The sequence below is a fragment of the Stegastes partitus genome, unplaced genomic scaffold, assembly GCF_000690725.1.
Source record: "Stegastes partitus isolate 25-593 unplaced genomic scaffold, Stegastes_partitus-1.0.2 Scaffold499, whole genome shotgun sequence".
Classification (NCBI taxonomy): domain Eukaryota; kingdom Metazoa; phylum Chordata; class Actinopteri; family Pomacentridae; genus Stegastes; species Stegastes partitus.
The window spans coordinates 83,121-100,665 of NW_007578230.1; the positions used below are offsets into that span (position 1 = coordinate 83,121).

The 17,545-nt window shown below is 38.4% G+C and overlaps 2 protein-coding genes across 2 annotated transcripts; both read left to right on the plus strand.

The window, feature by feature from the left end:
* The first annotated feature begins 1,750 nt into the window (after positions 1 to 1,750).
* On the plus strand, positions 1,751 to 5,643 carry LOC103361351 (cytidine deaminase). Its single transcript, XM_008287402.1, has 5 exons — positions 1,751 to 1,899; positions 2,123 to 2,239; positions 4,100 to 4,211; positions 4,292 to 4,349; positions 5,479 to 5,643. The coding sequence occupies exons 1-5, from the start codon at positions 1,875 to 1,877 to the stop codon at positions 5,590 to 5,592; spliced, it is 426 nt and encodes a 141-aa protein (XP_008285624.1). The 5' UTR covers positions 1,751 to 1,874; the 3' UTR covers positions 5,593 to 5,643.
* Positions 5,644 to 5,890: 247 nt separating this feature from the next.
* On the plus strand, positions 5,891 to 9,631 carry fis1 (fission, mitochondrial 1). The gene is made up of 5 exons (XM_008287404.1): positions 5,891 to 5,953; positions 6,450 to 6,582; positions 7,754 to 7,830; positions 8,558 to 8,663; positions 8,790 to 9,631. The coding sequence occupies exons 1-5, from the start codon at positions 5,909 to 5,911 to the stop codon at positions 8,891 to 8,893; spliced, it is 465 nt and encodes a 154-aa protein (XP_008285626.1). The 5' UTR covers positions 5,891 to 5,908; the 3' UTR covers positions 8,894 to 9,631.
* Positions 9,632 to 17,545: the final 7,914 nt, after the last annotated feature.

Sequence of the window (17,545 nt, forward strand, 5' to 3'; positions counted from 1 at the left end):
CCAATTACTATCAGAATCAGAATCAGAAAGCTTTTTATTGCCAAGTGAGCTTGCACACACAAGGAATTTGCTGTGGTGAATGAGACTGATACACAATAATAACAAGACAAGAATAGATATAGAAATCAAAAGTATAAAAGTACTACATAGATAAAAAGTACTATGAGAACAGAAATAAGCCAAGTAATAAATTAGGAAACAGTTTAAATTACAATACAGTATTGCACATGAAGTTGAAGAATTGCACATAATAGTAATGCACAGCTAGTGCAACAGGAGTCTTTGGTGATTTACTGACTGTCCATGAGGGACGTGGCCTGAGGGAAGAATCTGCTCCGGTGCCGGGATGTTCTGGTGCTTAGAGACCTGAAGCACCGTCCAGAGGGTAGCAGGTCAAAGAGGTGATGACCTGGGTGGGAGGGGTCGGTGAGGATTTGGCCACAGTGCTGTTCAGGATGGTGAGGGGGAGGGATGCAGGGGGATTCCTCCTAAAGTCCACTGTCATCTCCACTGTTTTGAGCGTGTTCAGCTCCAAGTTGCTGTGACTGCACCGTACAGCCAGCTGCTCCAATCAAATACATCAAATGAATAAAAACATGAAAACAAGTATTTTCAAGGCACTCCTTTATGGATGATCATCAGGAATAAGAATAATTCCAAAGCTTGAAGTTGAGAACCACTGGTCTAAGTTACCTGCACTCTCTGTGACATTGATATGGAACATGACTTCAACATAGAAAGAAAGTGGGATGACCTTACTTTGCTTTGCACAGTGTTTCACAATTTGTATTTGTTTTAATTAGAAACAACTTAGGGCAGTTATGAGATTGCAATGTAAACACTGTTGGGCTGGGCCAATCACCCAAAGATCCTAAGAAGGCTTCTGCACAAATTGGTGCACAAAAAATCACCAGAATGTAGGAAATTATGTGTTTTAACCTCAATGACGCCCTATTTTATTTTATTCTATTTTTAATTAAACCTACCCCCATGCCTCGAATTAAATGACAGGTTAGAGAGTTATTTTGTTTACTTTTATTTATTTTAAACTTTGGAGTAGTTCTCACTCTTTTTTCTCGCGAGAAAATGTGACAAAAGTCTGTGTCCATTTGGGCATGACGGTCCCAAACTGGTCCGTGACGCTGCGTCCTGCCGGCCAATAAGGGGAAGGTAAACAGTGGGGATGGAGCTGTCATAAGTCCAGCTCGTCTCTCTCTTGTTTGTCAGGTCAGCAAACCACACAGCTTGGATCAAAATCAGTTTGACAGACCTGTGGCTCATCTGTTAGTCACGGCTGTAAAGGGTGTCAATCCAGAAGTGTTCACCAAAAATCACCAAACTCTTCATCTGCAATGACAGGCAAGTCCACCTCTCTGTGCCACACACTACATCTAAAGGCTTTCCAAATTACGCACGTGTTTTATCACCGTTTATTAGGGGTGAGACCTTAACGCGTTAATTAATTATAATTTAAATAACGCGTTAAAATTAATAATCGCAGTTTGCATCCAGAAAACACGGAACGTTCGTCAGTGCCTGATTTCATGGTCCACCGGTCCCAGTGATGCACCAGATGCGTCAGCGCTCCGCTAACAACAACAGACATGGAGGGATCCGACAAGAGCGCATTGTTTGGACCGCTGGAGGGCAAGTTTCAGTTTAAAATACTGCCTGATGGAAGCCTTGACAAGAGCGTGGTTTTGTGCAACTTGTGCAAAAAAGAATTTGCATACCACCGAAGCACATCGAGCTTACGGTACCACCTGAATGCAAAGCACGTTGCAGTGAAAACAGAACCTGCCGGAGCCGTTAGCGCTGTTAGCAGTCCTGGTCCGAGTCCGAGCAAGCGGTGCCGGCAGCCCGTACTGGACCAGATGACTGGATTCAGAGCCAAAATTAGTAAGTCCACATCTCAAAAACTCGCTTGCAAAATAGATCCCTCTGGACCGTTAACCACTCAGATAGCGACGAATTTTTTAACTCGTTATTTTTATTGTAATTAATTAATTAATCGTAATTAACGCGTTAAAGTCCCACCCTCACAATTTATTTATGAATGGGCTCATTATGAATGCAAACTAACTGTTTTTTTAAGCAATATTTTTTCTTCTGTTATGTGCAGATAAAGTGAAGGAGCTCGTTTTAAAGTGCATGCAGGCCAGAGACATGGCTTACTGTCCATACAGCCACTTCCCCGTCGGTGCGGCCATACTGACAGCAGATGGCGCTATAATCACAGGTAACAACCAGCCATCCATTGTCTATGCACCGCTTAATCCTCACTAGGGGATGGAGTCTATCCCAGCTGACTTAGGGTTAAGGCACAGGACACCCTGGACAGGTCACCAGTCTATCACAGGGCTACACTTAGAGACAGACAACCAAGCACACTCACATTCACACCTACAGACAATTTAGAATCACCAATTAACCTCAACATGTTTTTGGACTGTGTGGGAGGAAGCCGGAGAACCTGGAGAGAACCCACGCTGCACGGGGAGAACATGCAAACTCCACGCAGAAAGATCCCGGGTGTCCTCACCGGGATGCGAACCCGCGACCTTCTTGCTGCGAGGCAACGGTGCTAACCACTGCTCCACCTTGCAGCCCTCTCTCAGAACAAACCACTTCAATACTGGGACAAAAAACTGTGGACATGCAAAGTGCATTTCTTCAGCTACTGTAGATGCAGTTTAAAGTACTTTAATTGTATGATACTTTCCTGCAGCTTTGAAATGTTGTACTTTTTTTCTTCTTATTTTCCTCCTAAACTCACTTTGCATCTAAATTTTACTTTAAAAATGCAATGCACTTCTATAGAAATAACTGCAAATGCTGCTTACACATAAACACATTAAACTCCAAGCAGTTAAGACTCTTGCCATACTTTTAATCACCGTTGGCTCATTTTTAATATAAAGTCATGCACCGATGTGGAAGCAGCACAACTATGGTGGTTACAAGTGGAGAAAAATACAAATTTTCTGGATGATGCAATAAATTAAACGTTGAAAAATCCTGGAATCAGCATATGCAACATTTTTCCCAGTGCCCACAGGTGTTACCAGTCCTGGAAAGAAAAATGTGGCTCTACATACTGTTCTTTTCATATTTACTGCACATTTTTATTTGTCTCCACATGTCTCCCATCTGCTCTGTTTAAACACAGCCTGCAGTTCAACACAGTGCAGCAGAAAAATCCTGGAGTTTTTGTCACGTGACTGTTTGTCCCAGCTGAGTCACTGACGGTTGACAGTTGGGCAAAGTAACACAGGATTTTTATTATTTTTTTACAGAATCAGTTTCGTATAAATTGTTGGCAGATTTTTAAAGTAGATGTGCACAATTAAGTGTTTTTGATGAAATATCACAATTTGAAGCACCTTCAGAAAGTTGAAATTCCAGTGATTCTTTCTGATTTTATACTTTCTGGCTCTTGACTCGATAAATGGTGTCATTTTGTCCTTGCCTTTTTTTTTTTTTTTGAATTAATTTTTTTTTAAAGCCTTTAAAAACGGCCGCTTTGTGGTTCGCAGGGTTCATGCATTGTTATTCATGATCAACAACAACAACAAAATAGGTCAATTTAAACTCACATGGTCAACTTTTCTGCAGTTCGTTTTTATGGTACCCTGTAAATTTTATCTTTTGCTTTTTATCCTTGATTTTGTAGATAACGGATGGTCGTAATGTAGATCAGCGATTGCACTGCTGCAGTGACACTTCAGTTTTGCTGATAGGATCAATAAAGCTAATCTTAGCTTATTATCTTATCGCAAGATTGAACAGGGTTGTACCATAACAAGCTAGAATGTTAAAACCACACCAGTGCATTATAATAATACCATAGTATATTGTACATGTAAATAATGACACTGGCAGGACCAATTCTGGTGCTTAATAAGTTTAGTTTTTGGATACGTCTTGCAAGCTTTAATCACTATCACTTCAAAAAGAATTATTCAGTGGCTTCACAAGATAATCAAATTTACAACTCATAAAGGAAAACATATAGTACCTAAATGTGACTCTGGAAGGATCTGACATACTTCTACTCCTGTGAAAGCGTCCACAGTCTTCAGTATTTGTGTGTTTTCAGGCTGTAACGTGGAGAACGCCTCCTATGGACTGACGGTTTGTGCCGAGCGGACAGCTATCCAGAGAGCCGTGGCAGAAGGACACAGACAGTTTTCTGCCATCGCTGTGACATGGTGAGACTACAATGACGCATTTATAGTTTCACATAGCAGCATGTTCTTTATGCGTCCATGCTCTCCTCTCGTCTGTGCAGTGATATCAAAGATCGTTTCGTTGGGCCGTGCGGAGCGTGCAGACAGGTTCTTATGGAGGTGAGAAACAGTTTTATGACCAGCAGAGATAATCTTTATCACATGATCAGCGTGTGATAGGCTGCAACCCAGCTGTCTGTGACTGAAATAAAAAACTGTTTCCTTTTAAAAAGATGTTAAAATTAAACAAGGACAAAGAAAATCAGTGTAACTGGGTTCAGTAAATCAGCTTGTTCATGGAATTTTCCTGAAGTGTCCAGCGTTTGAAATAAAAATAAATAAAACTTTTAAAACGAATTTTTGAAGTTGTTCCACAAAACAAATCTAAAACTGAAGTACAGACAAAGATAACTTCTACTTAACAGTCTATAAGGCAGGATAGTGGCATTGTCCCTCCCTAGCACATCTTATTGATATGACAGCCGGCAGTAGCTGTGTCGACAGTAGAAACCACTGTAATCTACAGGCTTGTTAAACATTAATTCTAATCACGAAGCATTATGAAGTGTCACAGCTTCCTTATAGAGAAGGGCTGCTTTGGATTAGTCAGTGAAAGCGGCATTTTGAAGCAAAAGTGAAAAGATACAATGATTTATTCGTCCTTCCTTCTGTAATAAATAAACCTTAGGTATTTTAAAAGGAGTGGAATACTTTTGTTTTCTCTGCACTATTTCATGTTGTCAAATCCTGATTCAGATCCTAAACTAACTCCTAAATCCTTGGTTTTCAAGCACGTGTAGTCCTTGTTGGAGAAAATGTAATTAAAGACATCTATGCTGTAAGGCTACCAAGTGTCAGGTCTTTTGAGACTCGCCATTTTAGTTCAAATTTGACTCCTGTTAAGTCAACAAAAGAGTATATTAAAATGTTAGTTATTGATGTGTTGCAGGGGCTTTGTGTTCCTTTTTCTATTGCAGAAGAAGACATGCAACAAAATTTGTTAATGTAACAAGAGCAACAAATCAATGTGGTCTTAAGTTGCACATTTACTACAACTACGACTACTTTCAGATCAGCCAAAGTAAACTAAACACTAGCTTGTGGAGATGTTTGGAGGGTGTTTCATTAAGACCACTAAGAAATACAATGCAGAAATTTGGAGCTGAACTCATTCATGTAAGTCTGTCACTTTCTTTTTTAGAGTTTTCAATACACCACTATGCATCTCTCTCTATCTCTCTCTGGACAGTTTGGATCAGAATGGATTGTATACTTGACCAAGCCGGATGGATCTTACAAAGAAACCAGCCTCAGTGAACTGTTGCCTTTAGCCTTTTCTCCAGCACACCTCGGGAAGAACTGATGAAGCCTCATCACTGTTTAGTTTCATTGATTTTACAGTAACAAAGCTAATAAAATAAAACAAAAAAGATTTGGGGGAGAAAAAAAATACAATTTTGTACTTTAAATGAAAATTTTATAGCAAACAACACTGTAGTCCCTTAAATGTTCTCATGAATCAACAATAAAACTTTTAAACATCTCTAATGCCTTCATTATTATTATTATTATTATTATTATTGTACAACGGGGACTTTACTGGAGAAGTCTAACAATGACGTATGAAACTGTTATGTCACGTGATAAAGTGGGCGGGTCTGAAGTCAGTTTCCGGAAACATGGAGGCTGTATTGAGTGATGTGGTGGCTCCTGAAGACCTTATAGTAAGTTTTCGCACTATTAAACCTGTTCCTTTTCATAAACCCGACATTTTAGTACATAAGCGACTCTCACAGAGGTGTTCGTGATATTAGTTCCCCGTGGAAATGCTCACAAGTCGGTGAAATACGACGTGACGACTCGTACTTTGACGCGTCACGTAGCTAGCTAATGCTAATGATCATATTTACCCTCAAGTCTGGTTACTGTGTCACCGTCATGTCCACTGGTTGGATAATGTGTAACTAATGCTAGCATCAGCGTGGGAGTGATGTATGAGCTTACTTTTTTGAACTTGCTGCCCTAACGGTTGAGTTTAACTCCAGTTATCGTTCCTGAACATAACAGACACGTTACACAATACAGCGCTACATCTGCCAAAACACACACAGGGATTGCAGTGAAATGTCAGCAAAGCGTGCAGTTTCTGTTTCACTGCTTTCCTGAACAAAACTACAATATTAATCAAATGTCACCACGTTGCTTAATTTGTTATGGCAGAAATTTGAGAAAAAGTACAACAGCGAGCTGGTGAAGGGAGCCGTCTCCAAAGAAACCAAGTTTGAATATGCCTGGTGTCTGATCAGGAGCAAATACTCAGACGATATCAAGAAGGGAATCGTGCTCTTGGAGGGTAAGTTTTTGCAAAATGCTACGATAATATCAACACAGCATGCAAATGGTCTTCCTTCTCACATGGGGAAAAGTTAAGGATCTCATTAGAAAGTAGTTAAATGTACTAATTGTGCACAAAAGCTTCCTGGGCTGTTCAACTAGTGACAACCCCTGAGTTACTCCACGCCCTTTGTGAGGTGTGACTTGAAGAGCAATGATCAGATAGTGTACACAGACACTCCTTTGACCAGTAAGTATGAAAGGCCCCCCTAAAATGCAGTTCAGCCACAGATGACAGCAGAAAGACTAGAAGGGGCTTTTGGCATCATAGATATGTATAATAAAGGCCTTTATTATTTATATCTATGGTTGGCATGGCCACACCTTTACTGACATTACTGAATGTCCACAAGTCCACCATTTGTTGTTTCAGAAAATGCTGCAAACATCTCTGGTTGAACATATATAGCAACATAATCATGTCCCCGAAAGCATCTGCTAACTTTGTAAAGCTAAATGCCAGCATCGACAGCCTCATTAACTCTAATCGATGCACTGCGTGATGCACATGGTGTTATTACTGACTTGTGGTTTCTGTTCTGTGATCTCATGCTCCGTCTGCACATGATCATTTCCAGTAAAATGCTTACTTGGTGGTTTCAGCACATCTACTTTGTTGTTAACAGTGTGTCGGAACAACCAATATGTTAGAAAGAACGGACAGAACTTGGTAAAATATCGCATGCTGTGTTGTTTTGTGTCATTGTAATAGTATGTTTGAATCAGTCTGTTAGAAAACTGAATTAGTGTTATTTAAGTAGAGCCAAAAGGATGCAGATTTATTTTATTTTTTTTACAGCTGAAAAGGAAACTTTGTCTAAATTACTTAAACTGTGATTGTGAGTTTTTGTAATTTATTTGCTAAGATGTAGAGTGACATTGTTATCATAAAGCATAATATTATACAGATATCTGTAATAAAAATAAACTGTGTGATAATATTCATTGTAAGAATGTTTCATCAGTCTTTTGTGCCAAAACTTTGTAAATACAGTCCTGAGACATAGTGATCCTGATAAAAGTAGACAGACTGTTTGTAAAGTGAGGATTACTGCAACATGCTAACTTTTTTTTTTTTTTTTTTTCAAGCTTTCATAGTTTAAATTAATGTTTTTGCTTTTTTGTCATAGAGCTTGTTCAGAAAGCATCAAAGGACGACTCCCGGGACTTTCTGTTCTACCTTGCAGTGGCCAACTACAGACTCAAAGTGAGTGACATTTTAACATTGTGACAGTTTTTGCTTTTCTTCTGCCTTTCCTAACATTTACAAAATATCTGCTTCACGGTTCATAGAAACCAAAATAAAGATACAAACTGTGTCTGTGTGTCTGTGTGTCTGTGTGTGATGTAGTTTTGTTTCATTTCTGAAGTCCTGGATTCAGAATGCTGAGCAAACGATTTCCATCCAGCCACATTCCTTTAACGCTCTTGCTTCATGCTCCTCTGAGACAGAATCATAGTTACTGATTGGTCAACATTTACACACAGGGCTGTCTGATTGGTCCAATTTAAAATTTCGCTGATGTATCGCTATAAACGTTGCTAGGAAAAGCCCTATTTATCTGAGCTGCTCATCCGTATCGGGAAGGTGCACCTGCATTCTTGTACAATAGTGTGCCTGTCTCTGCCCTTTCCCTACCTATCCTTAGACGATAACTAATCAGGCCTTTATGGTCTACAGGTCAAGATGGTCCCTTTTTCTTCTTTACCGCACAAGGGGACTACAACTCTAATTTCTGTAATTTCTCTGCAGCTAATGTGCTTTATTTAATCCATGTTAGACCCCGTATGAGTTACATTAACACACTGTTTCTTATGACTCACTCTTCAGGTTTTCTACTTGAATAAAATAAAAAAAAATCAACTGAAATCCCACAATCTCAGTTAAACCAAAAGTGTGTGAGATCATTTTCTGTTTCCTCTTGTGTATCCAGGAATATGAGAAAGCCCTGAAGTACATCCGGACTCTGCTAAAGAACGAACCAGGGAACAAGCAAGCTCTGGAGCTGGAGAAACTCATCGACAAGGCTTTGAAGAAAGGTAAGAGAGAATGACCCCCCTCACTGGATAAATGATAATATTAAACTTTATTTCTTAAGCCTCCTTAAAAACTGGTGTGTGATGTGATTTAAGTCTAAGTCTCAATCCTCACTTGTTGCTCTCTAGATGGCTTGGTTGGCATGGCGATTGTCGGAGGGATCGGCCTCGGCGTGGCCGGGTTAGCGGGCCTCATCGGCTTGGCTGTGTCAAAAGGAGCTGCCAAATCCTAATCTGGACATGAAACGGTGTGTTTTCATTTTGCTGGACTTACACACTGACCTGCATAAAGAAAAACTAAAAAAAAGCTTTGGTGGTGAAAGCTTGAAGGATGTATAATATTGGTTTGAATATGTATTGCAGCGCATTAAATGGTTTGAATATTGCCAGTGAATAACTTGTTTTCATACTTTAAAAAGATTGAAAATCATCATACAAATGACACTGCTGTTAATTCACACATTATATATAGCATGGCACCTTCTCATTACTTGTATAAACAACCTAGACTAGACATGGTGCCATTCAGTTTTGTGCAGTTTCTTAGCGTGCACCTCGGCCTACAGTTACTAAGTTGGCATTGACATTTTGTCAAATAACTTTCTAAAAATGCAGTTGTGGTTTCTTCCATTGTGCTTGAATTGTTAAAGAAAGTGTTGCTGGTTCGGTATAAAGTGTAGATTGTAAAGCAAAGGGGAACAGAGTCGTGTTTTTGCAGGTGATGTAGCAGGAACTCATCTGTACCAGACTGTAAGAAGAGCTGCTGCTGTGGAGGCAATGAGCAGATGTTTGCATTTATTTTGACTGCAGTTTTTTTTTTTTTTTAAGTTGTTCTGACTTAAAGGGACGCAATGCACATATGAGAAATTAATACATCTTCCTCATGTAAAATATGTTTCCTAACATTTACACAAACTACGTTTAATGAGTTGTGTTTCCATCTTGTTAAATAAAATGATTTTGAAATGCTAGAAGACTGGTTGTCTGTTGTTGACAGCATGCAAACATGTATTTATTGTGCACTTTCTTTCTTCTGCTGTAGAGAGAAAAATACAGCAGGAGAAAAACTGTGTTTATTTCTCTATTGCAGAAAAAAAAAGCACAGTAACTTACCAACTGTTGTACACACGTCAAGTGGTAATTATAATAAAAGACATTTCAGTAATTGAACATGCATTACATGACTAAATACAGACTAAATATTTCAGAAATATAATAATGAGCTTCATTTCACAGTTGTTACAAGTCAGTTTTATTTCATTTCAGCGGCTTTTTTGCTTATTGGTCTTGATTAACAGAGTATTTGTTTGAAAAAATAAGACAACCATGACTAAATACAAGTATTATTGGTGGAAAAGCTGCAGTAAATAATTATAGTCTGTCCTTGTAAAGAAAGAAAAGACTGGATCTTCTAACATTTTATCAAATCAAATCAAGTTTATTGTCATTTTGCTGTACATACAATAATAGTACAGGCAAGATGAAAGAGTGTTTCTTCAGAATTCAATAACTTAAAGCAATTTAAATAAACAAGTGTTTGCGTATCTGGATCAGCAGTTCAGCATTCTGACAGCTTGTGGAATGAAGCTGTTGATCAGTCTGACTATGAATATATCATTGATCAAAATGAAGCTTAGCTTTAATTTGATTTGGAATATCTTCACAAAGTTCATTTTATTTTTCTGTTTATTGATATAATAATGTTATTTGTATTTATTTGATGTTGAACAAGGGGCTCTATACTCTCATACAAGCAATTTCTCTGTTCGTTTTTCCACAAGGGCAGTCTTAGCAGATTTCTTGGTATTTATACACTTTACGAAATAAATTTGCCAAATCAAAAATATACAGGCAGCTAATTACAGATGCTTTGTCCTGTAATTATTGAGAAAAAGTTTTCTGTTGATTTATGATTCACTAAGTGTATATCCAAAACACACACTTTCTGTCAATACTTTACCTACAGCAATAAAAGTTGGACTTTTCTGTTAGTTAATTACGCACCTACAGTAATAATACATTTTGTTAAAAGACTTTCTCTGATAAAAAGAATTCTTATTAACTCGTATGTCTTTCGTATCTATAAAAACGCTGCCTACATAAGAGTTTAATCTGCATAAAAACAAATGTTTTTGACTGTTATGAAAGACCAGTAAACAGTAATTTTCCATTGATCTGAACCTGCATCTGATCCATTAATCAGTCATTTCGGACGTATCTGTTATTGATAAAGCAAAGTCCAGCATTACTGCCATTTATTGACTCCATTAAATTTTACGGAGGCGTTGTTGGACACCGTGTGAGAGTTTGCATTCTGATCAAACTGCACTAAGCACTAAGATCGAGCTGCACCCGTTGACAGAAAAAAACGTGCCTGGCCTAGTTCACTCACTGTTCATCGTTCTCATATCTTGAGCCCCACGGAGATTCAAGTCGCCGGCATCGTTTTACGACAGGAAGGCTTACAGAGGCTATCACCAGCGTGTGGTGTTATCAGCCTCGTTGGATGTTACTCATTAACCTACCTGACAGCACCGAAACTCCACAGGGACAGATCAGTGAAAACAATAATTTTCTTTGGTGTGAAAGAGGTGATCAGTTGGGCAAACAAAAAAAGATATCTGGGCGGAAACCCTAAAAAACTTAAATACCCAAACAGAGGCGCAGGGTAGGAACTTAATATCTAACCAAAGACTCTTCCTGCTCACAGTTTAAACACATTTTAACATTAATGATTCATCAAAGCAGGTGTAATTCAGATCAGCTTCAGTGAGTCTGAGTTACTAGGGCCAACGTTCATTGAGGTTTCAGAATCTTGAAGACACGGCTGAGGGATATTAATGTGTAATCACCATGAAGGAATAGAATAGGGCTGGAACATAGCGTATTGGCTGAGTTACACCCTGTGTGTATGTCAACACACAGTAATTAAAGGTTACTGTGTAATCCAAAAGAACACCAGTTTATTGTCTGTCACCTCACATCATTGCAGCCAGTGACACAGACAGGCAGTAAATTTGTGTTTTTGTCATGATTTATGAGCACTTTATGTTTTTTATTTCTCTCTGATAACTTCCGTGCATCTCCTTATTGCCATGATTCAACTTGTATACTGTAATTTTAATTCACTTTATTCGGATTCCAGATTTGATTTTTATTCATTTTTAAACCCAAATACACAAAAATGGTTTTAAAACTCGAGATCCCACATTGAAAGTGTCTGCTAACGCTGCATCGTGGAATACTACCAAACCAGAAGAGTTTATGTGAACAAAAAAATCACAGTTATGCGAGTGGCTCTGTGAGGCAGATTAAACTAATAACATCCACATGTATTAATGTGATGTTAAAATAATCTAATAGATGAGTCCCAACTGAAAAATGTATGTAAATGTACTCTGAACAGCTCTTAAAGTCAACAAAATCTTTATCCACAACTTGTCAAGTTGTTCATATGCATCATCTTCACAGAAACATGGCAAATAAAACCAAATGTTTGGTTGATGGTCACATGCTGAATATCATTGTTTTTTGTTTGCTTTTATGGCCCTTGATGAACTTGCACGTGAAGATTTAAAGTCCAACACCTGACTTGAATGAACTCGACAAATCAGTCATGGCTAAAGCAATTTAATATAGGCCAGTTCGTATCATCAGGCTAATCTAATACAGGTTCAAGTAATCAAGATAACTGTATAAGTGCACCACTCCAATGCAGCTCGAGAGGTCACACGTAGATCAAATCAATCCACTACAGCGAACAGCAGAATGTTCACTAATAAGCAGTGACAGTTATTAAAAACATCTCATTCAATTTCATTCCAATCATATTTATATCATGCCAGTTCACAACATAATCTCAAGGCACTTCCCACGATAATGTGAAGGATTCAAACATCTAATAACTACAGCTGCCAGAAAGAAAACCAGCAAGAAACTGCTGATTGAATGACCGCGCGTTGCAGAGAAGTTAAATAACACTGATGTATGATTCATGCAGGAGGTTGATTTGTCAATAATGCACATGCAGTGCAAGATAACAACATTAAGTAAACTTTTTATTGCACATGTTATGTAGTTGCACAGCAGGCAGCATCAGCTACTTTTGATCTGTTTTCTTATTCCTTCATGTCTATTAACAGGACAAATTCAAATAGTTAGTAACAGAAAACCTGTAGGTTATTAAACTGCTTTTAATTAGGGAACATTAGGGTCATTTAGACTAAGACTTATTGTGTGTAGCATAACCCATTTGACATTACTTACTATATGATTAAACATGTCTGTCGGCCTATATCTAGTCATTTATCATTCTGTAATTTATTTAAGTTATTTATTGAAGTTGATTTTCTATAAACTTACATTTTGGAACAGATACAGGATAATAAAGTCAAATGATATGGTAGCTCGCCAAAGAGTCAGTGGTAAAGTCTTGGCTTTCCTGTCGGCTCAGTCTTACGGACACTCTGGTTTAACAGCAACTCAGGCCAGTCTGACAGTTGAACCAGGTCAGTAGCTCAGCATAAGTTTCCAGACTCACTGAGCTTGTTGAATTTGCTTTATGTGCCGAAAAACCTGAGAGTAAGTCAGACTAACAGAAATAAGCCTGGTTTATTTGGTAAACTTGCTTCATGGAACAAGACCTAGTTGTTGTTGGTCCCTGTGCGTGTTTCATGTTCTTCTTGTTGTTCTGACTGATTGGCCTGAAGCTCCAGACCTTATTCGTCTTGCCCCCAACCCTTGTGACTGATTGGCCCAGTCCCATGCTCCAATCAGGATGCAGCAATCACAACACCTGGTTTCTTGTTGTCCTTGTGTTCGTAGCTCACAGCTTGTTTGACCGTCGAGAGACTAGACCAGGCTTACTGTAGCTTTTCTAGAGACGAATGGGTGCCTTTGTCTTTTTTTAGTTTATTCAGCAGGTTGGACCACTGTTAGCCCTCTTTTGATTTAATTTATTTCACTGATTTAGCAACATCCACAGGCCCTGGTTTTCTTTTGCAGTTTTGCGACCTCTGTTTGTTAATTGCTAAGCATTAAATAACTCCCACTACCTACTGATTTTATGTTGCTTCCTTTTACACAAGCAGAACTGGGGACGTAACACTGAAATTATTTTGTAATGGTATTAGTATGTAATCGTTGCTGTCCCCTCAGAGTGATTCAGATGACTCAGCGCAGTCATTTATTAGCAGTAATGCTGATAACATGTCAGGTAAAGCAACTATTAGCTATCAGCACCTTCTTTAAGTTCTCTGAGTAATAAACACATTTTTTCTTTGTTTCATTCATGAAAAAGACACAAACACACCGAAGTCTAAAGAACAACTTCCCAACTCAGGAAATGGGATCATCTGAGGAGCATGTGAACGCACAAATACCTACAATGCTAATCTTGATGTTTACATAAGCATAATAAATAGGCATTGGACCTTGATCATAAACCGAGTTATCGGAACATTACCAGTGCATGGTAAACCATCCAATAGCTGTCAAGATGTTTCGCCCAGAAACCCTAACATCAACCTCATGGTGGCAGCAGAGAAAAAAATAAGATGTCAGTGGGGTTCATCCTCTGGGGACCATGAATGTCTTTGTAGCAACAAAGGTTCGTTTTGTGTTAATTTTGTGTCAATAGTAGGTGAGTATTATCTTAGTTTATTATTCCTATTGCTGTGATTTTGTTTTTATTAGAATCCTGCTCTGAAAAATTCAAACACTGAAATTTATCATCGAAAACAATGTGTAAGATCTATGTAGGATGTCAGTGCTTATTATTAAAACTTTATTAATAAATATGTTTTTAGGACCTTTAAATATTTTTACACTTTTGTTAATACTTGTGATACTTTCAGTGTGGAAAACCTCTATGTGAATATTGAGTATTCAGAAATACTCAATAATTTACCTGCATATAAATCTTGTATCAGTTAAAGTGTCAGTGTATATTTAAAAAAAAATGCTTTTAATATAGTTCGAGTCAGCTTCATGAGGGTGCTATTGTTATTCTGGACTACTTCTGAAAATGTTTTCCTCTGACAAACTCCTAAACACACAGTTTCCTTACATTTTGTAAGTAAAATCAAACTTTATTAAAATATTTTGAATATAGACGTGGCCTGTAAGATGCTTTTAAATTAAGTAAGAGTTGTTCCTTATCTTTGTCTTAACCAGTGGCTACAAACATCCTTGTAGACATTTATCTCCTCTCTGCTGTCTTCCGTGTTGTGTATAATCATTATACTCACCCTGCCCCTTTTTTATGACTTACTGCTGGAAACGCACAAAAAAAATTATCGGCCTTCTTCCACGAATCACATAAAGTTTTGTTCTCACACAAAGCAACTTTGATAATTGCGTAAATGGGACAAATCCATCAGCAAGCTGATGCCGCAGCCAAGTGAGCCGTAAACATGAGCTTTGCAAACAGATCGGTCATAAAAGGAGATATTTAGAGTCGGGAACAATCTGTTTTTCAGAACACCTTAAGTTCAGGTGAAGTACAGGAGGCCAGCTGCTGAGACTTGAATTTCTGTCTTTGTGTAACAGATGGTAAAAGGAAAGGAGTTTCTTTTTACTGTGGACATCATGCTTTTGGCTTGTCTGTCCCATTCTGATCAATGTAATAGCACGATTCCACAGGGGTACAAATGCATACATTATCACTCCAGGTGAATATTTTGCACCCTCAGCTGCCTCAACTTGTCTGTAAAGTCGGGTAAAGTGTTAAATGTGTAGGTAATTGTTTTAAAAATAGAGAATGACTAAAATATTCCTGCAAAATAATGCTACATTTTCGTAGACTTGTAGAAACGCTGGGTTAAATGGCAGTGTGGATGTTAGGTATAAGTTTCACCTTTGTTGTTACCAGAAACTGACTGAATAAAGTTGTGTGTATTTGCATGTCATTACCGTTTGATCCTGATTAAAGCAGATGTACAAAAACTGAGCAATATTTTAGTTTTAGATGTACAAGTGATCACTCAGCAGGTTCTTTTGTTGTGGAACTTTGCCTGCTGGGACTTCACAGACCGTAACGTCCGTAACTGAAGAATTTATAAGCTACTTATGACGACATTTCATACGAATGTCTACTAAAATAAAATGAGGAAGTGAGCGAACATTCAAAAGGTCAACTTGACTGCGACGTTACAATGTTCTGCAAGAGCACTTTTCTGGAACAGAGGTGGAAGTTTTGAGCATTTTTCACATTTGGTTAGATTCTAAATTGGTGACATTATCTCACGTTGAATCTGTGGCGATTGTGTGGAGCTTCTGTGCTGCGTGTGAAACATTTTAGATTTTGTTGCTTCTTTGCAGCAACATCCATAATCAAAGCATTGTGCACTGTTGTGGCTGCAGCTTTGTGTTCAGTCAGAATCAGGTTTATTGGCCAAGCATGTGAACACACACAAGGAATTTGACTTTTTTTGTTGTTTCTTTAAATGAATTACACTCTGCAAAGTCTTCATGACTTAGATTATGAGTCTTGACAGACGTGGATGTAAACTGCAATTTGATTGAATGTTACAGGCATGTAGCGACGAGGTAATAATTCTAGTTTATCATCCATCCATTATCTATACACCACTTAATCCTCACTGGGGTCATGGGGGGCTGGAGTCTATCTCAGCTAACTCAGAGTGAAGGCAAGAGACACCCTGGACAGATAACCAGTCTATCACAGGGCTACACTTAGAGACAGACAACCAAGCACACTCACATTCACACCTACGGACAATTTAGAATCACCAATTAACCTCAACATGTTTTTGGACTGTGTGGGAGGAAGCCGGAGAACCCGGAGAGAACCCACGCTGCACGGGGAGAACATGCAAACTCCATTTAACAACCAGCAAAACAACAACAACTGTTACAAAAATTAATTTCTTAGTTTGCAAAAGAAAACAGCATTTCAAGACTGAAGCCTGTTTCTAAAACCTAAATTCCAAAAATCAGATGCTCATGTGTTACCTTCTAGTCTGTAGAACACAACACTGCTGCACTGTGTCACCTCTCAACGTGCTAAATATAGATTTTCATTACATTTTACAATCTCTGTGCCGTGTTGATTTCTAGAAAACTACTTTGCTGAGAAAACAGCTCAACTCGGGCTTATTGTGGAGCTGAGGCTATTTTTGGAACCCCGCTCTTGACCTTTAAACAAATGAGTTTGCTGGTTTATAAATCTCCTCACTTCTACACCCTAGACAACCATGTCTGAAATGCAGAGTAGGATTTATCTGAATATTATCAGTGAGGTGAACTCGCTGTGCCCTGGATTTGGCAGCGCTGACCCAACAGCTATCAGGAGGGTAATTAATGAGGACAGACAAACACAGAAACGACGAGAAGAAACAGGTAACGTTAGACCTTTGTCTCCGGCTGGTTACTCGGATTTCAAATTAAACCTGTTCGGTGTTTGTATCTTTTTAAAACGCAGGGCGTGACGCTTAGTGATCGTGTCCTTGAGTCTATGGCCTTGAGATATTCCAGCCAAAACAATAAAACTAACAAGGTGCAGGTTGGCGTATAGTTTTAAAGAAAACTGCATAAAAATGCACTTTACGGTGAAACATGTGATATATACATACAACAATCTGCATTCATGAGAAAGATCTATCATGAAAAAATATGAAGAAGTTTTCATAGAAAGCTGGTTTATCTTTGATTGTTCATCCAATTGGCAAAAGTTGCTCTTACTTCTGATCACACATTTGTGATTAAATGTAATTTTAAAGTACATAATAGTGTGAATATGTCTAATAATCATAACCAAAAACACGCTCAGTGCCACTGAGAGCAGCCGGTGACCATTGGACCGAGAGTGGGCCGATAAACACCTGTTCAGTTTCAGGGGTGTAAAATGCAAAAAAAAAAAAAAA

Coding starts and splice junctions, on each gene's coding strand:
- fis1 (XM_008287404.1), top strand. CDS start 5,909: ATGGAGGCTGTATTGAGTGATGTGGTGGCTCCTGAAGACCTTATA. Junction 5,954..6,449: donor TGGCTCCTGAAGACCTTATA/GTAAGTTTTCGC, acceptor TTGTTATGGCAG/AAATTTGAGAAAAAGTACAA. Junction 8,664..8,789: donor CGACAAGGCTTTGAAGAAAG/GTAAGAGAGAAT, acceptor GTTGCTCTCTAG/ATGGCTTGGTTGGCATGGCG.
- LOC103361351 (XM_008287402.1), top strand. CDS start 1,875: ATGACTGGATTCAGAGCCAAAATTA. Junction 2,240..4,099: donor AGATGGCGCTATAATCACAG/GTAACAACCAGC, acceptor GTGTGTTTTCAG/GCTGTAACGTGGAGAACGCC. Junction 4,212..4,291: donor TCTGCCATCGCTGTGACATG/GTGAGACTACAA, acceptor TCGTCTGTGCAG/TGATATCAAAGATCGTTTCG.